This window comes from Brassica napus, chromosome C9, assembly GCF_020379485.1.
Source record: "Brassica napus cultivar Da-Ae chromosome C9, Da-Ae, whole genome shotgun sequence".
Taxonomy (NCBI): Eukaryota; Viridiplantae; Streptophyta; class Magnoliopsida; order Brassicales; family Brassicaceae; genus Brassica; species Brassica napus.
The window spans coordinates 2,145,644-2,166,595 of record NC_063452.1 but is presented as its reverse complement, the minus strand read 5'-3'; the positions used below and the strand labels follow the sequence as shown (position 1 = coordinate 2,166,595).

The 20,952-nt window shown below is 35.3% G+C and overlaps 4 protein-coding genes and 1 pseudogene across 4 annotated transcripts; all 5 read right to left on the bottom strand.

The window, feature by feature from the left end:
- Positions 1 to 218: 218 nt before the first annotated feature.
- On the bottom strand, positions 219 to 2,393 carry LOC106397993. The gene is made up of 5 exons (XM_022709147.2): positions 2,234 to 2,393; positions 1,744 to 2,092; positions 1,191 to 1,455; positions 820 to 1,105; positions 219 to 618 (listed from the first exon to the last, which is right to left on the bottom strand). Exons 2-5 carry the CDS (start codon positions 2,061 to 2,063, stop codon positions 596 to 598), a joined length of 894 nt encoding a protein of 297 aa, XP_022564868.1. The 5' UTR covers positions 2,064 to 2,092; positions 2,234 to 2,393; the 3' UTR covers positions 219 to 595.
- A 51-nt stretch (positions 2,394 to 2,444) lies between these two features.
- LOC106397995 (AAA-ATPase At3g28600-like) lies at positions 2,445 to 4,532 on the bottom strand. Its single transcript, XM_013838607.3, has one exon. The coding sequence runs from the start codon at positions 4,496 to 4,498 to the stop codon at positions 3,029 to 3,031; it is 1,470 nt and encodes a 489-aa protein (XP_013694061.2). The 5' UTR covers positions 4,499 to 4,532; the 3' UTR covers positions 2,445 to 3,028.
- A 749-nt stretch (positions 4,533 to 5,281) lies between these two features.
- Positions 5,282 to 7,841, bottom strand: LOC106397996 (annotated as a pseudogene).
- Positions 7,842 to 9,647: 1,806 nt separating this feature from the next.
- LOC106401990 (AAA-ATPase At3g28580) lies at positions 9,648 to 11,656 on the bottom strand. The gene has a single exon (XM_013842621.3). The coding sequence runs from the start codon at positions 11,460 to 11,462 to the stop codon at positions 9,915 to 9,917; it is 1,548 nt and encodes a 515-aa protein (XP_013698075.2). The 5' UTR covers positions 11,463 to 11,656; the 3' UTR covers positions 9,648 to 9,914.
- A 5,044-nt stretch (positions 11,657 to 16,700) lies between these two features.
- Positions 16,701 to 18,778, bottom strand: LOC106402022 (AAA-ATPase At3g28510-like). Its single transcript, XM_013842654.3, has one exon. It carries the CDS (start codon positions 18,549 to 18,551, stop codon positions 16,956 to 16,958), a length of 1,596 nt encoding a protein of 531 aa, XP_013698108.1. The 5' UTR covers positions 18,552 to 18,778; the 3' UTR covers positions 16,701 to 16,955.
- Positions 18,779 to 20,952: the final 2,174 nt, after the last annotated feature.

Here is a 20,952-nt window from a genome sequence, read left to right as displayed (position 1 = left end):
ATGAGCAAAAAAAAACAGGAGCTACAGATGAAATTGCATGACGTTACCTATAAACATCTAGAGAGTAGAGAAATTTAAGACCCTTGAATATTGTGAAAAGCTGAGTATATGATGTAAGCCATATAAGCTCATCTTAAGATATTTTCCATTGTACTATCTATCTACTAAGGTAATTAAATCTGTTACTGCAGGTAACCGGTGCTTGATAAGAATGCGTGTCTTGTCTACCCTCAGGAGCACTGGTTTGGTCAGGTACTCTCCTGTCTTTCTTAACCTTGAGTTATCTTGTGCTCCTTAAGAAACTTGATGTTTAATAAATTTAGGCTCTCCTTTAACAGTTTACTCAAATATGATTTGTTTCATGAACATATATCACTGAGAATAAAAGAAGCTTATAGACAATAAATAGATGGGATTTTGGTTACTTAGGTAGGATTTAACATACAGCCTGATGCTAGATTATTTTAGCATCAAAACATATTTATGGTATGCAGTGTTATGTTGAAAAGGTCTTGTTGATCTACAGCATGTTTACCAAAATACACAGTTCTTTTTGGTCTTGGACAACAAACTCTCTGTAGTTTTGAACCATGCTTCAAGATGTGCTTGCATCATCCCCTGTAGAATTTCACAAACCACAATCTATTCAGTTTATATTCAATCAAATAACTAAAATTAAAAACCCATCTACGTCACACATCTCTCCATTTCTAAACCAGAATCCACAAAAAAAAAGCTAGAACAGTGTCTAACTTATTTCCTGATTATTCATTTGTTTTGATATGTTGGAAAATATATAAAAATGAAAATAAAACTAACCTTTTGAAGAGGAAGGGATCAAAACGACATGCATCTTTGAGTTGTTGGGAGGGAGATGCAGCCTAAGGGGATATAATTTGCCGTTTAAAGGGTTCTTGGAACAGATTGATACATCACTCAGACCTGTCTCTTCTTCAAGCTTCTGTTTCAGCTCCTCTAGTCCCAGTCCCTTGAAACAGAAAAGCTCTTCCTTTGCTCCTTCATCCACGTTCCCATCTTCATCCCCAACCCTGTAATAAATTAGTCTCCCATCTGCCTTGCCTGGTGAGCTGACTCTATCTTCAACCTGTGATCATAATTTTTTTTTTTTAAAATGGTCACATATCAGTGAATGCAATCAATGATCATAGGATACTGAAACTGATCAAAACCTCTGTTTTAGAAAATCTTGGGGACTTGAGAGAGAACTCTTTGGGTGAGTTGTGCTCAGCGTGATCATCTATTGTTGCCATCAGAACCTCTGGTGGTGGTGGAGGAGGCGGGAGAATAGGTTGTGGTGGTTTCTTCTTTCTGATTTCCAAAATATCAATATCCCACAAAACCCAATCCTGTGTGGTTGACCTATGAGGAACATCATGTGTGACTGAGTTTCTCCATGGTGGTAAACCTCCATTAGCTCGAAGATACTGCCCATACCTAAGAGCATGCCCATCCATAAGTATCTCAACATGGAGCTCTCACAAGTAAAATATTTAATGTAATTCAGTTAATGATTAAATTAAAAAAAAAACAATTATGAAATGACACATAATACAAAAGTATCTCAAACTTTTTTGTTGAGGTTCTTAAACGAAAACCTCTTCTTATTCTCTCTCCATCTTTTGTGATATGTTTCATTTTTTTATTGTTTAGATACTGGGTTAGATAATGCACTCAAATGTTCTTACATCATTCTTTTTAAAAGAGATTATCAAGAGGTGTTACCTTGTCTTGAGCCTAACTTGAACGCCTTCTCTAACGGGTTCCCATTCAGTTGATGAGTCCAGACGACGTGGCAGCGTCTGCGTTACCTTCTTGCCTGTCATGCCAAGGTACAATGGCATGTTTGATGCGGTTAGGTACTTGCCAAAACAGCTTTTGAGACGGATCACGTTTGCTTCTTCTAGAATCTCCACCGTCCATCTAGCGTTCATGCAACGTCCGTCTCTGTCTTGGTTCACGGAATCTTCGTCGTCGTCTGCTAGAAGGTACTTGTCATGGTAGCTACGTAAACGCACGGTTTCAGCCTTCTTGAAAATCTCCATTATTGTTCTCTTGTATCAAAATACACAATCTTTCACAAAAAGAAAAACATATCATAAGAACAGATTCGTTAAAGCCATTTACAAATCTGAATGCTTATAGTCTTTCTTGAAAATGTCATTAAACATTTATGTTTGAATTCGAAAATGATATAAATGTGAGTTTTGATTACCTGAAAAAATGGATCTGTAGGTGGCCACGGCTGCGATCTTACCTTCAAGGATTGGATTGAAGATCATTTATGAGAACGATGTTCAGGTTAGGTACCTTTGGAACCCTTTTTAGTTTCTTTGGTTTGGATTTAGAAAAAAAGGAGGTTTCTTATTTTTGGTATTATGTTTTAGACATTGATGAATGGGCATATTAGGGAACTGTACCTGTATATATATTTGCATGGATACAAAGGTGTACGTGTATATATGGAGAATCCATTTCATCTTATATTAGTGAGACATCGAATTGAAGATTCTCTTATTCAATCAGAGTGTTTGTGACTTTTGAATAGTAGAACAACGTAATACATTTTTTTTTAACGTAATACATACTTGACATGGCCATGGCAGGAATGTTGAGAAAACTTTATAAACAAACAACAAGCCATCTCATTTAATGTTGTCTCTATTTCACATTTTTTTCACTTATCTATGATTATTGGCTACAGCAAGTGCTGCATTCTAAAATGCTAAAAAGTTAGAAAAAAAAACAAGATAATGGAATCGTCTAAACAGCTATGTAGAGTCTGCTTACTATTTATTAGACAAACAAAACTTATAAGCTAAAACATCAACCATGAATCTTATATTCAAATGCTTCAAATAGCAAGTGCTGCATTCTAAAATGCTAAAAAGTTAGAAAAAAAAACAAGATAATCGAATCGTCTAAACAGCTATGTAGTCTGCTTACTATTTATTAGACAAACAAAACTTATAAGCTAAAAACATCAACCATGAATCTTATATTCAAATGCTTAAAATAAATTGCGGAATGGATTAAATCTTTTGATACCATGTTTCTCACTGCTTTCATCTACTGTGGCTTTCTGAGCATTCTTCCCCTCCAGAGCATCAATCAGATCATTCAGTGATCCATCAGCATCTATTTCACTCTTCTTCTTCATCAAGTTCTCGGCGACATCAGCTGGTGCAATCTTCGTTTCCTTCAACAAAGACTCTATTTTAGTGTACAGAGGATGAGTATCAAGATCCAAGTAGTTCTTGGCAAGAATCTTGAACGCCTCGAAAGTACAGTAAGACAGCTCAATGTGCATATCCATTCTCCCTCTCCTGATTAAAGCCGGGTCAAGTTTAGCCAAGTGATTCGTCGTGAAGACAATGATCCTCTCTTGTCCACAAGCAGACCAGATCCCATCTATGAAGTTTAAAAGACCAGAAAGCGTTACAAAACTCTTGTTCTCTTCTTTGCCTTCTTCTTGGTCTTTATCTTTTTCTTTTTTCCAACTCATCAAGAACCTCTCCTTCTTCTTCTTCTTCTTCTTCTTCTTCTTGAAACTTCTTTGACCCGTTAGATCCAAAGAACAATCAATGTCTTCAATTACAATTATAGACTTAGTAGCTGTACCAATGAGTAGCTTCCTCAACTCCGAGTTGTCCTTTATAGCTGTGAGCTCAACATCATAGATACTATAGTTTAATAAATTCGCCATTGCAGCTATCATTGTGGATTTACCGGTCCCCGGTGGCCCATACAGCAAGTAACCCCTCTTCCAAGCTTTCCCAATCTTCTTGTAGTACTCTTTCCCATTACTAAACGCAGCAAGATCATTCAAGATCTCTTCCTTCTTCTTTGAATCCATAGCTAATGTATCAAAACTCGCGGGATGCTCAAAATCAATGCATCTCCATAAAGCAGTCTTGTTAGGACCCCAGCTAGAGCTAGGGTTGTTTGTATACAGCTTCATCTTCTTGTTCTTGGCGTCTATCAGTTTCCCTTCTTCAAAAATGTGTTTCATGTAAGAATTCGTTACAATGTCACGTGACCGTCGATGGAAAGTGAGTTTGTATGTTCTAAACCCTTCGGAATCAGTTTCAATCTCCCACCAGACGTTAACTCCTTTGTACTCATCTCGGGTTCTAGTGTCGTCTCGTTTCAAGACCAAGTCTTTGCTCTCTTTGACCTGGCTTGCTCTGAGATGCTTGGCTTTGTCGGTAGCTTTTTCACCAAGGTAGGTCTCGATGGATGCGAAGGCGTGATTGTATTGATAACCATCGTACTGAGAGATTTTAATTTCGACGTAAGGAGAGAAGAAAGTGATGAATCTGTCTGAAAGTCTCTGGACAAAGGTGAATTGTTGGATTGAAGAGATTAAACACTCCTTAATGGCGATCTTGAGGTGATTAGGGAAGAACTGTTGAACGGTTGCCCATAAGAAAAACACACTCGCCATGCCTGAACCAAATGTGTTTCCCATCATTATCATCTTCTTTCTCAAAGTATGTTTCTTTCTGTAACCAGGATTTGGTTGTGTTTAGGCCTTTAGGGTATGACTTGATATATATAGTCTGTGTCACGTGAAAGGTTATTATATATGTTTCCATTTTAGAACTCTCGGACCCCAATTTTACTTTTACTATTTTCCAAATTACTGTTTTGGTTTTCACTGTGTAAATGTTATTTAAGGAAACTTTCCTTATTTTTCTTTGGCTTTATGGATACTAAGCTTTTTATTTGGCTCAATTAAAAGTTGCCATAATTCTCTCTAATTCTACTCATATTATACATTTTTCGGACGACGTCACGTCCATGCTGATGTTTTAGTTTGCTTCCTTTCTTCAATTGTCCCAATAAAACTTTTAGATGATTAGTAGGGGAAATAAAATTTTCATTAATGTAAAAAATCATTAATTAGTATAGATAACAATTACAATTAAGTTTTTCGGTCAATATTCATTTCTGCATATATACGCGGATGCATAACAAAACTATTTCTATCTACAATAGATTTCAAGTAAAATTTTATTTATAATATATTTCAAACTTTATATATATAAAAAATGATCCTTATTATTGGTCGTTTAAAATTTTATGTGGACAGGTTATACTAAACCGAACCCTCATGACGTTCTCTTTTTTTTCGAGTCTCTTAAGAGATGATCGGAAAGAGCTGTAGCTTTATATTTTTGCTTTAGAAATAAAACTGTAGATTTTTTTTTTTTTAGATAATTTTGCTGTAGAATATTAGCTGTAGGTTTAAAAAGATTCAAAGACTTACATATAAATTTTCTAAATCAAAAAAATAAGTGCTCTAGATTTATGGTTTTCCACAGTTAAAAATAAGTAAAAAGGAAAGATAAATCTGTAGCTTTAAAAAATTTTACAAAGCATGATTGGCAAAAACTTGGGTTATAGAAATAATTTAGATTTGTAGAGAGATCTTACGGCACTTCTAAAGCACTTGTCAATCAACCCCTTAATGGTTCCAGCTAACAGCCACGGTACTAGGCACCACATGTTTTTCATCTGACCACTCGATGCTCCCAAAGCTGCTAGACCCAGACGGCTTAGACAAGTCTACGGTAAACGTTACCGCATACGATTTCTTCTCGTTTACTTCTCTGAAATTCAAAACCGCCGGTTCAACCAAAATCTTGACTGCTGTTGTCTCCGAGGTTACTTTAACAGAGTATGTCCCAGCTCCTCCCACGCTAGTGACCGTGCGTGTGTACTTGTATTCATCGGCTACGTCGACGTAAACGGCGAACGACGGGTAGTTTAGATCAGCGACCGAGTATGTTTTACTCGGATCACAAGTGTAGTTGCGTCTCGACACGATTTCGATATCCGAAGCTGTGTAGTCCATTGCACAGAGGAAATCTAAATAATCCACCGTCGCGATGTCGATGATCTGTTTTCCGTCTTTGTAGGATTTGTAAGCAGTGGTCATAAGAGCAGATCGAATCGCCGCGGGGCTCCATTGCGGATGCACAGACTTGAGTAGAGCCGCTAAACCACTGACGTGAGGGCAAGACAAGGACGTTCCAGAGAGGATGTTGAATTCCACGCGGCGAGTATCAGAATCTAGTCCGGTTGGACTAGCAACTCCGGTCCACCCGGAGCGATCAAGTCCGGTTTGAGAATGTTTGGCGTTACCGGGTTAGGTCCTCGGGAGCTAAAAGCTGCAAGCATGGGAGAGGGCTGGACGTTGACTACAGTTCCTTGGATAACAATCCTAGCCGTGGGATTGGGATCGGTCAAGAGATAACGTCACCAGCTTTTTGTCCCAAATAAGCAACCGCCTGAAGCTCTTCTCCGTCATCCTCCGTATTCGCCAAAATCATTCCGAGTCCACCAGCAGCTTTCACTACCTCCCCTTTGATGTGCGATCTTCCCCTTTACCTTCTCGGGTATCAGTGTTTCGAGGTAACATAGATATTCAGTATCATTGTTACTAGCATTCCCGGCGTAAACAAACGACAATAATTTAGGCGGGAGAGCATCTCCTTTAAACAACCAAGCTCCAGTATAGTTCTGCCCGTTGCTGAGGATCACGAGCGCGGGAAAATCACGATCAATAGTACCAGCCCCAACAGTAGTAATCCACGGAGCTACGTTCCTAACACTGTAAGAGCTAGCTGGGACCCCTATTGCCAGCAGAGCATGAAACAAAGATCCCTCTTTCCATGGCCGCGAATGCTCCAATGGACATAACGTTCACGTTATCTTCGATGGCTTTATCCATTCCAGCTAAAATATCTGAGCTCAAGCAACCACCATTTATCCAACAAACTTTGTAAACGGCCACTCGAGCCCGGGAAGCAACCCCACGAGCTGTCCCATTAGCGAAGCCTAGAAGACTAGCTCCTTGCACGACGGATCCAGCCGCGGTTGATGACGTGTGTGTTCCGTGACCGGTGTCGTCTCTAGGTGATCTTGACTCTATGGATAGAATCCATGAATCGCACTGTTGTAAGTATAGAGCAGTTCAGCAGATTCTGAGACGGACCTGAGGGAGGACTCGTACCAGAGAGAGTGTTGGTCGAAGCTCGACGTCAGTACAGACAAAAATTAAAGACTTCTGTTAACATAAGTTTACCTACGTTTTACCGACATACGAAGTGATATTGTTTAAATAAAAAAAAATCTGATTTTTGACTTATAAGAAACATGGGACTAAAATCTGGAACTCTATCGTAATTAGAAAATATAAAATAAGTGGTTTTACATCATATCAATCATATATACAACAATTCATGTTACCTCATCATAGCTCTCTGATTGCAATGTTTTTCTTTTATATATCTCTGTTACAGACTAGACCTCGCTATGTCGTGGGTTATACGTAATGATAGAAGGCTAAACAATGTTCTGAATCTTATGATTAGCTTAAATAGATTTTTCACGAGATGGAAAAGACTTAAATGCTTTATTATAGCGATAAATAGATTTTTTTCCTTCAAATTCAGTGCTCTGCTTCACCATTTTCTTCAATCTTTTTCTTGTTCTTCTTCTCCTCCTCTTCCTTTGCCTCCTTCTCAGCTTTCTTCTCCTTCCTCTTCTTCTTCCTTCTTCTGCTTCACCTCTTCCTCAACCCTCCTCTTTGCCTCCTCCTTCTCCTCTTTCAAAGCTTCAATCAAACGCCTCAAACAAGTCTCTCCCTCTTCCCCTTCTGATTTAGGCAACAGATTCTCCCCTACATCAGCCGGTGTCATCTTGATTTCTTCAACCTCAAGCAACCTCTTTATCTCATCAAATAACTCACTCTCCACCACATCCAAATAGTTCTTGGCCAACACCTTAAAAGCTTCGAAACCGCAATAAGACATCTCTACTAGTCACGTCTGATTTTCATATTGGATAGTAAGATAACAGGTATATCGCCGACACGGAGTATAATTAGATAACACCTACTAGTCACGTCTCTAAGTGTTTGACCTTAACTCTTAAATACGCCTAGATGACGACAGGATTTTATTTCAGAAATATGTATCATATGATTATACATATTAGTATTACAAATCACGATGTAAAACCGCTATCTAAAAATAAAAGAATCAAACATTATGAATGTTTCAAAAGAAGATCAAATAGGAAAACCTGAAAAATATTAAGACATAACCCATTTTACAAGTTTTAAAACGGTGAGAAAATGATTATTTATTCTGGTACATGAGAAAACAATTTTTTTTCATTAATTAGTAACTGAAGAAAAAGCTTCCCAAAATGATAGATATAAACTAAAAATAAATTTGCTGATTTCTCGTTCGCGTCATCGTGTGTATAAGTTTCAAAGAAGACGTCTAACTAAACGTAGGACGACAAATACTTAATACAAGTATGGATTGAGACATTCGAGTAGTTATGTATCTCGAGCATCCCTGATAGTATTTAAAAGAGTATATCATCATTAAAAGGTCTATTACATGTCTCCACTTTAGAACTCTTGGGCTCCAAGTTTAGTTTTACTCTTTTCGAAATATTGTTTTTGTTTTCATTTTGCATGTGTTATTTGAGGAATATGTACTCTTTTTCCATCGGTTTCATGGTTATTAAGCTTTTCTTTTTCTTTTGGTTCAGTTAATTAAAAGTTGCCATAAATCGACTCATATTATACATTTTTATTTTAGTTTGCTTCCTTTTTTTATTTCTTAAAAAAAATATTTGGTTTATTTGATTAAGAGTTGCCATAATTAGACTCATATTTAACTTTTTTATAAATTTTCCTTTTTGGTGTTTAAATTTGTATCAGTTAAATAAAATTTTCCACAATTCCACTCCTTACAAGTATCTTCAGAGGATTATCTTGTTGCCATTCATTATTTTTTTCCCTCTCTTTATAGTAAATAAAAAAAAATTACTCTAAGCAAATTCGTTCAATGAGTTTATATCTTTTTCAAAAAAATTATCCTTAACTGATTTGGTCAAGTTCAATAGAGTCGCCACCATCTTTTAAAAATATAATGCACTTGATAACATCAAAGTTATGTAAGAATGCATCGTTTAAGTGATTCGTAAAGTCCAACAACGTCAACATGTTCGGTCTATTTGACATCATAGGATATAATTTTATTTTTTTCTTTCTCAACTGTAACATCATAAAATGTAAAAAATTTACAGTTTCACGCACTCTCTAGTCTCTATACGACTTTGTTCCCAAGTCTCATAAAAAATATCGATCCTCCTATTGATATCTATTAAAAAATAGTGGATATTTTATCAGTCATGTAAATATATTCTCTAAATATAATATAAACCATATTATATCTAATTGAGGAAATAAGATGTTCAGAAAGTATTCGGTAGCAAAGTTATAGTATCTCCAACCGTTATGACTAAAGCTACGTACGTACGCAACTTTTACTTTTAGGAAACTTCCGAGTTTTGTCATTGTCATTTTCCTCTCCTCGCCGTCCATGTATCTTCATGTGAACTTACTTTGTTCCAGAAATATATAAATAAAAATCAGCTTTCGTCACATATTCCACGATGTATGCAACAAGACAAAGATGTGATGTAACCGCTTTGGCGTGCGAGTTAAAAGCAAATTTGACAACCACTTTTCCCCCAGTTCTAATAAACTATTGCAAATACAGTAGACAATCTAGACTGTTTTCAACTATGCTCCACACTTCTACTATAACGTGTTTACTCCTTTTATTTTGATATGCTCCCTGCAAAAATATAAGATAAATGGTTCTACATCATAATAACCATATATTACAATTCATGTTACTTCATCATAGCTCTCTATTGATATAGAAAATCAGCAAGTTTGTAGCATGATGATTTGTTTCTATGCCTCTTAGTGATGTTCTTTAAAGCTATTCATGTGATGGAAGAGACAAAAATCTTTATATGAACGATAAATGAAACCAACATATATAGATTTTTCTTCAAATTCAATGCTCTGCGTCACCATTTTCTTCAATCTTTTTCTTCTTCTTCTTTTCCTCCTCTTCCTTTGCCTCCTTCTCAGCTTTCTTTTCCTTCCTCCTCTTCTTCTCTTCCTCTTCTTCCTTCTTCTGCTTCGCCTCTTCCTCAACCCTCCTCTTTGCCTCCTCCTTCTCCTCTTTCAAAGCTTCAATCAAACGCCTCAAACAAGTCTCTCCCTCTTCCCCTTCTGACTTAGGCAACAGATTCTCCCCAACATCAGCCGGCGTCATCTTGATTTCTTCAACCTCAAGCAACCACTTTATCTCATCAAATAACTCACTCTCCACCACATCCAAATAGTTCTTTGCCAACACCTTAAAAGCTTCAAACCCACAATAAGACATCTCTATATGTTTATCCATTCTTCCTTTCCTAATCAAAGCAGGATCCAGCTTGTCCACAAAGTTTGTAGTAAACACAATGATCCTCTCTCCACCACATGCTGACCATAACCCATCAATGAAATTTAGTAGCCCTGATAATGTAACTTTGCTCTCTTTCTTATCACCTTCATTCTTCATCATCTTCTTCTCTATTGCTTCCTTGTCGTCTCCATCTTCATCCTCCTCCTCCTTCTTATTCTTCCTCTGTCCCGTTAGGTTAAGAGAACAATCTATATCTTCAATCACAATAATAGACTTTGTAGAAGTCTCAATCAGTAACCTCCTCAGCTGTGTGTTATCCATAACCGTTGTTAACTCAAGATCATAAACATCATACTCCAAGAAGTTTGCCATGGCAGCAATCATGGTTGATTTACCAGTCCCGGGCGGTCCAAACAAGAGATACCCTCTCTTCCAAGCCTTACCAATCTTCTTGTAATAATCTTTGCTCTTACTAAACTTAACGAGATCGCTCTTGATCTCTTCCTTCTTCTTCTCTTCCATAGCTAGAGTATCAAAAGTCGCTGGATGCTCAAACGTTACATGACTCCACTTTGTCTGGTTCCCATGGTTCTGTCCCGGAGTATTCGAATAAAGCTTCCTCTCTCTATTCTTCAGCTCTATCGTCTTCCCTTCCTTCATTACATGCTCAAGATACCTCTCTATGATGACTTCTCTGTCACGTCTATGGAACCTCAACATGTAGTATCTCTTCTCATCAGCCGCAGGGTAAAAAGAGAACGATTGCCTAATGTTCCCTTCTTTCTTGGACTGCCACCAGACCGTTACGTTCTCAAACTCGTCTGTAATCTCTTCCTTATCATCCATGCTTAGGACAAGCGACTTGCTTCCTTTGGTCGTGTTGGCTTTTAGCTTCTTGGCTCGAGAAGAGGAGTCTTTGCTGAGATAGCTTTGGATCCCTAAGTAGGCCTCGCTTCGCTGGAAACGCTCTCCGCTGTATTCGTGAAACGTTATTTGGATGTAAGGGTAGAAACGGCTGAATAGTCTTTGAAAGAATGGTTCAAAGTGGTCTCCAACATGAGGGAACCATTGTTTGAAGATTGTGTATACAAACATTAGGGTTGCTAGAGCAGAGCCTGTGTTAGCCCATAGCTGACCCATCGTAGCCATTTGTAGGGTTTTGGAATAGGTTTATTTATACTTCTTGAGTAAGAAATAAGCTTTCTGAGATGAGTTTAATCTGAGATTTTGATCGGAAGGGAAGGACAATATTGGGGGAAGAAGATGTGGTTCTGGTAGAGATGGCTCGTAATATTTATAATATGCGCATACGTGATAATGTCAAGATTTTAATAAATTTACTTGAAAAGTCTAGGAATTACTATATTAATTTTGTCTGCGTATGCATATGTGAGATCACTTGGAAACTACCTAATGACGAATTGTTTTTTAAGTTCGAATATTAAAAAAGAAGTTCGTAACAAAACAAAAACTGAAAAGAGATGGAAATTGCACGGATTCCACCATCAATTTTCTTCATAGCTATACAATATGTAATTTAGTAAAAGGGGTCCATAAAGAATAGACACCACAACTATGTTACCAGTCAATGCCAAAAAAGAGTCTGAACTACTTCATTGTTTATTTGATAAAGTAACGTGTAGTGGTGAACTAAAAACATTTTTGATATCCAACTTTCTTAAGGAACAAGATTTTCATATTGGATAGTAAGATAACAGGTATATTGCCGACACGGAGTATAATTAGATAACACCTACTAGTCGCGTCTCTAACTGTTTGACCTTAACTCTTATATACGCCTAGATGACGACAGGATCTTTATTTCAGAAATATGTATATCATTTGATTATTCATATTAATGATTAAATATCACAATGTAAAACGCTATCTCAAAGTAAAAGAATCAAACATTATGATGTTTGAAAAGAAGATCAAACAGGAAAACCTGAAAAATATGAGGACATAACCCATTTTACAAGTTTTAAAACGGTGAGAAAATGATTGCTTATTCTGGTACATGAGAAAACAACTTTTTTTCATTAATAACTGAAGAATAAGCTTCCCAAAATGATGGATATAAACCAAACTAGAAAAAAAATTTACCAGGCAAATAATAATTATAAATAAAATTATTATTAAATATTAATTATTTAATAAATTCATTTTTGTCAACTATATAAAATCATTATAGAATATAGTTTACAAAACCATTTTTTTAAAAAGTATTGATGATAATTAAAAAAATAAAATTGATAAAAAATGAAAATTTGTTTTTTCATGGTATGACATATACAAATACATATATTTAGATTATAAAAATTGTCTTCCTTAAAATTTAGTGTACTTCAAAATGATGAGAAGAAAAAAATCATAAAGAAAATTTTTTTAAAGAAGATTTTTCATTCATAAAATAAACATATAATCACTAAATAAAAATATTGTATTTTTATTGCCATTGAGTATATTTACTTATTAGATAAATATATATTAATTTTCTGTTCAGTAAAACTGTCAAGCAAACTATTCTTAAAGAAAGAAAATCGTTTTCATTATATAAAAATGGAAATAATAGTTTAATATCCAAATTAAATAAGGCAACATAATAATTTTAACATAACATAAATAATGGAATCTTTATATACAGCCTAACCTCTTTAAATTAATACTATATAAATTAATATACACTAAAAATCTCTATAAAATAATATAATTTTATAGTTCCAAATTGAGTTTTTGGTTCAACTAGTATATCGATAAATTAATATTTCTATAAATTAATAAAAAAAATATAGTTTTGGTATAGTCCCAACATTATTAATTTATAGAGGTTTCACTGTATATTGAACTTTGCGAACTGATTGTGCTGGGGGCAATAAATATTTTTCAACGGGGGCAATCAATTTTTCTTTAGCATTTAAGGGTCTAACTGGTGACTGAAAGAGAATAATGCATTTTTCAATATTGCTAATTTTTTTTACCATTTATAAGGAATATATTTTCATTTTCATTCTCTCTCATTCCTTTAAAATTGAATATAGAACAAATTTTTTCTTCATTAAAATTGATAAGGAATAATTTTCTCTTTCATTCCTATAACTTTATTCCTCTGCATTTTTTCTCTACTCATTTCTAATATTCTTATAACGAAATTTTAAAATTTTAGGGGGGAGGGGGGCAACTGCCCCCTGCTTACCTAACTTAGCTCCGCCTCTGATATAAACTAAATTTGCTGATTTCTCGTTTGTGTCATAGTGTGTATAAGTTTCAAAAACTATATAATTTTTATTTTTATTTTTATTTATATATCAATAAAACAAGGGTATTGTGGTCTTCTACTTTTTAATAAAGAAAATATTTATGAAAAGGTGTTTTTAATAAAAATAAACATGAATTGTGGAATAAAACACGAGTTAAACTTGAAATTCTCCCTTAAACAAAGAAATATGAAAAAAGTATGAGTATTTGCATTTCCAACACAAGCATTATAGGATAATTAGGGATATACCAAAAATCACTGTGGAGATACTGTTCCATAAATTTATTGACGATTTTGCCCCTATATCTAAAAAGAATACATATCAAATCTCATACGGCTATCCAATTCTAAGAAGGTTCATTATACTTATATTTGTACTTTTTAAAAAGTATTATGTCTTTTTCTGATCAAATTAAAAAAAGTATTATGTCTTTCTCTTTCATTTATGGCTGCAAACAAGTTCTTATTTTTTGTATCAACAAGGCGAATAAATTTAAAGATTGTTTCTGATTTGGATTGTGTAATCTCACAAATTTAATAGAAAATTTTCAGCTGATCAGATTTTCAAGTCTCATACTTTCGGTTTCGATGACCGTCCTCATGACGATAAAGCTCGGTTCGGCGGCGACCGACTCGCAAGGCGGGAGGACGAGTTTAGCCGCTTTATCCATGAGGGCGTGTTGACGATGATCGGAAAAAGTCACCATCTTTCGCCTCACAACACAAAAGACTTGGAGCTCACCGATTAATGAAGACGAAGAAGATAATTCTGATTTTTTGACAAGACGATTACACGGCTTATTATGATGAATATGAGGAGATGTCGAAGAAATAGGATGCGTCTTTCTTCTTCGTAGCCACTTTAGCTAAACATGAGGAGATGTTTAGCCCATTGTCACTCTTGTATTCAAGTTGCTCAGTTTTTGTATCAGGTTAATATAAAGTTTAGATGTATTATATCATGTTGTAACCAAACTATCAAATAGCATATATACACATTTTGTGTTTAGTAATTATGTTAATTGTTTATGTAGTAAAACAATTGTCATTATTTACATGTTTATCTAATACAGTTTACAAATAATATTTGAAGGTTAAACTTCATATAACTGACATGTAACCAACAAGTTTTCTTTTTTGTTCGTAACCATCATGTCTTATTTAAAGTTATTCACCTAACTAGCTATTTTGTAAGAGAGGAGAAATAACTCTTTTTTTTTTTGAACAAAAGAGGAGAAAGAACTCTTTGTTTGAATATCACCACTGAAATTATGTTTATATTGATATGCAACTATTATATTTCATATAAGGTTATGCATTAGAATATCTATCTTTTTATTACAGTAAATTATGTGTTAGCAATTTATAAATAAAATTAGTCGAGCACTTTTTGTCATTAGCCACTGCTATCGTTTAAGCCATCCATGTTATTATCAGTGCCATATATGTATATATTTATATGCAGGTATTTTTGTTCGTAGACGGCTATGTATAAATATTACTAGCTATTGTATTTTAATCATATGTAATTAATGTGGTAGCAATGCATTTTATGTTAACCATGTAACATGTTGGTCATATTGATACACAACTATTTTATTTTGGAGACGGCTATGCATTAAGATAGCTAGCAAGTGTATTATAATAACGTGTAATTAATATGTTAGCAGGGTAAATCAGAAATTAGCCGTCTTGAATTGTCATTACCCACAACAATCGTATAAGCCTTACATCACTTAGCTACAAGCTAGTCATAAATCCTTCACAATTGACCCTCAGAAAATGTGACTGTCCCCAGTCATAAATCCTTTTCGATTTCCTTTTTCTTTCCAACGGTTGCTGTGTCTTTGATCCCTAATGTTAATTGGATTTGTGGTGATCCTACATTTGTCAAACTGGTTTGACTCATTCCTGAGCACTTAGTAGATGTCTCAGAAGTTGGAGATGGATGCTCACTCCACCGCCTACAAGATAGTTTATAAACACCAAAAAGTGAAGGTTAAGGCCAAACGCAAAACGGTTATCATTAAGAGGTGTGGCTATCTTATTTTATTATATATATATATATATATATATCTAATATTTATTCTTTATACCATCAAAAATCTAAACGCTAGTCATAAACCCTTCTTAGCATTGCACCTATGAAACTAACATGTGATTGACGCAAACCGGCTAATATTAATCAATACGGCTAACTTGTGTTTTATATATCTAATCATTTTGTTATACCTATCATTACAACTACATTCAACGTCAACGATCATTGGAGTCTCATAGTCTCTTCTTTATCTATCTGGCGCCAGACGCCAAATGGAACCCAACTCTCCAGATAAACAAAATTTCATCCTAACCAGAACCAAAAAAGACTACATCAAGGTAAACAATGCCACCAGAGAACGGATCTAAGGTAGATCTAGCAAAACCAATAAAGCCACTGTGAGAAAAAAAATCATAGGAGCAGCCAAACTGCATGCATAAGAGAACACATGCTATCCTCAAGCATCTCTCTCGCTGGAAAAGAACCAGCACATCGGAAAAAAAGGCTCTGCTGAATTTAAGTGTTCCTTCCATAAATTCTTCATCCTCAACCACGATCGAATCACTCGTAACCATGAAAAAAAGATCAGTTTTTTTTAGTTTTCTCTCTAGCAGTGTATTCAGAGTTCGTGTATTTAATAATTTTAATTTAGTAGATTTATTCACGCCTTAAAATAAATCTTTACCAAATACTAATTATAATATCTTTTTCAAATCTTTATTATAATCTTTATACACCCCTACATTCCTACAGGCCTAAACACATGCAAATAACATAGAGATACAGATGTAATTTCATATCTGATTTTGGTATTGTGCATCTGATACTTTTACTGTATTGGGTATTTCTCTAATATCACAATTTGTTTTGGGTTTCTACCCGATTCACTCTATTCAAAAAGAAAAAGAGATTTCGTTCTCAAAATAATAATATTCAGTTTTAGTGATAAAAATAAATCCAATAAAAAGAAAGAAAATATTTGTAAACAAATCAGAAACTTAGGAATAAAATTATATACTCAAGAAAATGGAAAAATAATAATTGTTTTGGGGATTCTTTTGTTGTTATCTTGATCATAAGAAATTGAAAATTTATAGAATACTGATTTTATTAATACACAATGATTGTGTCATTTTGTGTTAACAATATTTATTAGGTTGGTTTCAATTTGTGTAGTGACACAATATAACACTATGCCAGAGTACAACCTTGTCTGGGAAAGATAGTCCCCCAAAGTTCTAAAAAGATATTCTCAAAACACAAGAAGATATTCACCCAAAGTTCAACCTTACACACAATAAACCAAGATTCATCATGCGCCACTTCTTTTCGTCGTCATGTCTTTTTACTTGATACCACTTGCAGAAACGTCGCCGTTTTCCTCCGAGCCCTTCACTTTCTTTTCATTCTCCTTCTTGTCTTCTTCCTCTGTCTTCTTCTTCTCTTCTTCCTCTATCTTCTTCTTCTCCGCTTCCTCTTCTTTCTTCTTCTTCCTCTTCTCCTCTTTCTCTGCTTTACTCTTCTCTTCTTCCTCAGCCAACTTCTTTGCCTTCTCCTTCTCTTCTTCCACAGTCTTGACCAAACGCTTGATGCAAACATCTGCATCATCTTCATCAGACTTCGGCATCAAAGTCTCCGCAACATCAGCAGGAGACACATCGGTTTCCTCGAGCAATCTTTCTATCTCTCCATACAACTCATGTGACTCAATATCCAAGTAGTTCTTAGCCAACACCTTGAATGCTTCAAACTTGCAATAAGACATCTCAATATGGTTATCCATCCTCCCTCTCCTTATCAAAGCTGGATCAAGCTTGTCCACAAAGTTCGTTGTGAATATAATAATCTTCTCATCACTACAAGCTGACCATAACCCATCAATGGAGTTCAACAGCCCTGAGAGTGTCACTTTACTAAGCTTCTCAGCTTCCTTCTTCTCCTTCTTCTCAGCTTCCTTCTTCTTCTCCGCGTCATCCTCTTCATCTTCCTCCTTTTTAGTCTTCCTCTGCCCCGTAAGATCGAGAGAGCAATCAATATCTTCAATCACAATGATAGACTTACCTTTTGTATCAAGCAACAGCTTCTTTAACTCTGAGTTGTCCTTCACGGTGGTTAGCTCAAGATCATACACATCATAGTCCAAGAAGTTCGCTATCGCGGATATCATCGTCGATTTCCCTGTCCCGGGGGGACCGAACAAGAGGTAGCCTCTCTTCCATGGCTTCCCAACCTTCTTGTAATAATCTTTCCCTTTGCTAAACTTTATCAGATCCTTCTTGATCCTTTCTTTCTTCTCAGGATCCATAGCCAAAGTCTCGAACGTCGCGGGATGATGGAAAGGGACATTGCTCCACTTACCTGACCTCCAAGGATACCACTCTGAGCTTGAGTTGTTAGTGTAAAGCTTCCTCTCTCTATTCCTCAACCCTATAGCTTTCCCTTCATCTATCACATGATTAAGATATGTCTCAATGATCATCCCTCTGTGTCTCCTATGGAAAGTAAGCGTGAAGAACCTTCTCTCGTCCGAGCTGGTTCGACCGTAGTTAGACTGAGTCTGAGTCACTTTCACATTGGAGTACCACTTCACCTTCACACCATTGAACTCATCTTCAACTTCCTCGTGGTCGTCCATGCTAAGCACCAAGGACTTGCTGTTTTTTGACTCGTTAGCCTTTAACCTCTGCGCACGAGCGGCTGAGTTGGTGGATAGATAGTTGCGTATGGCGTCGTAGTTCTCGCTTCTCTTGAGACCTTCTTCTGTGTATTCTGTGAACTTGATGTGGACGTAGAAAGAGACCCATCCGACCATCTTGTAGCCGTATTTCTCCACGGTGACTCGGAGATGGCGAGGCACGTATTGTGAGTAAATCGCCCAAATGAACATAAAGCTCGTCACCGTCGTGCCGGTTATACCCCATATTGCTCCGGTTTCAAACATCTTCTTGGTTTCTTGTATGTCAAGAAATCAGTAGCTTGTGTAGCACGAAATAGCTTTTTGTGTGTTTTGAGACTTGGCTAGTGTGTGCTCTCTGGTTTGGTTTCATTGCTCCATTACGTTCTTCTTATAGCACTCTCGAGCTTGCGAGGAAGGTTGCACGAAACCTCTGATTAATTTAAAGGAAACTGACCATATATATCTAGAATATTATTATGTCGTGGAATCGTTACGATTATTTTGTTTCTTAACTAGTTTTAATATACTTTTAGGGTTTATTACTATAAATAACGTCACTAGGCTTTGTCGTTTACGATCTTAGTTACTAGGATTAGGTGAAGGGTGTAGAAAATTGTTTATAGAGGCTTGCGAGGAGCCACTTAAAGATTTTTCAGATACAAAAGTTCAGTCAAGTATGAGTCACAAGTCATTTTTTTCTTGACGAAATCATTATTCTATCGCTTTGTTCGTTGATATTTTATTTGTTCTAGTCAACTGTGGTAAAATAATATACCTTCGTCTACAAGTTGAGCCTCCTTTCCTTGTCACTCTTTATGAAGAAAACGTTTAACAAGTTGTCTTCCATCAAGTTTCTTTCATCTGGAAAATATTTGAAAATACAAAATGAAAAAGTTTTCCAAGCTTTAAAAGACTTAAATAAATCTTTATTAGTATTTTTAAAGAAATTTGGTGAAAAGTCACCATTATGTTTATACCAAAAAAAAGAAAAGTCACCATTATGTATGATCCATGCCTGTAGTCATTACTTATAGAGTTTTTGAAGGAAATTATATAGCAATATGATGACATATTGTACACAAAGACGGATTATGTACTCACAAACAAAATTACATATTAGTCATTATTCTTTAGAAAGATCAATAAATTTTAATTTCATAAAATAAAAAATTTGTTTACATCCTTAAATACTAATCAATCACCACACCACCATATGCGGACTATATATATATATATATACTCACGAAATTACGATAAGAAAAATATAATTATTTGCTGTAATGTAATTATTTAAATACTTTAAAAATTATTTACGGTTAATAACCTAACTAATCAAATAACACCATTGTCAAAATGCTAATTGCATAAATGTGAAACTGTGTCGTCTTCTTGATGTCGTATACTTTTTGTTAGTATGTACGGGTGCGCTTAGAGCAGCATGCTTAGCTATGCTTTCTTCTTTGGGATGATGTCATTTGAATAATACATCATGATCTAAGATTAAAATGGACTCTCTGGATTCTGAAATATTGGGGGTATGTAGAATAACGGTGACTTGATAATTCAAACATATCCAAAGACGTATGTTTTACTTTTAACCGAGATCGGATCAAAATTTATTCATAAACTCATTAGATTTATCAAATCTTTTCTAGCTTAAAACCAAATACAAATTGGGAATCAATTTTAAGTGTATCCAACCAGACTAAACCAGTACATAAAATAGACAATTTGTAAAAAACTTGAGCCTTTCCACTACAAGAAAACACGCAACATTCTCACGGACAATATTTTCGTCGGTTTTCTCTGACGACATTCCGACGAAACATATAATTTCATGTTCGTCGGTATTTCGTCGGAAAATTTCGACGAAATACCGACGAAATTCAGGTCGTCGGAAATATCCGACAAAATTCCGACAGAATATTATAATTTTGGGGTTTCGATAGGGATTTGAAGTTCGTCGGAATTCCATCGAAATATTCCGACGGAAATCCGACGGGTTTTTGACTTTCGTCGGAATGTCGTCGGAATTTTCCACGACGAAACAGATTTTAGATTTGCAAAGTTATTATAAATGTATAATTCGATACTTAAAATATCTAAATAACACATATAAATTTATAATATGAAATTAGTTCACACCGTTAAAGTTTTTCATATAATAAAATTATTTATGTATACATATCAACGTATTCGTAACATCCTCCAATAACACTTATATACTTATACAAACATATTACGGTAATATAAGAGTAGATTTTGATTATGTATAATATCGAGTGAAACAAGTAATTATTTTAGTTAAATCTCTTATAAATCATTTACATACTATCAAAGATTTCTATGTGATCATTAGACTGTTGTTTTGAAACCCCAAATTCTTATTTCTCTAAATTCCGTCAGAAATCCGTCGAAAATTCCGACCAAATTCTGACGGAAAATACCGACGAAATTCCGACGGACTCTAACCCCGACCAATCAAAAGACATGCAGAAACTCATAGTTTCTCGAGGCTTCTTTTGGCGATATTCTCAAAACATTCCAACGGAATTCCGACGAAATAAATGTGACGAACAGGTTTCGTCGGAATTTCGTCGGACTTTTTCACTTTATCCGGGAAGAAAATTTGCGAAATTTTATTTGATTAACCGCTTAAAATAGA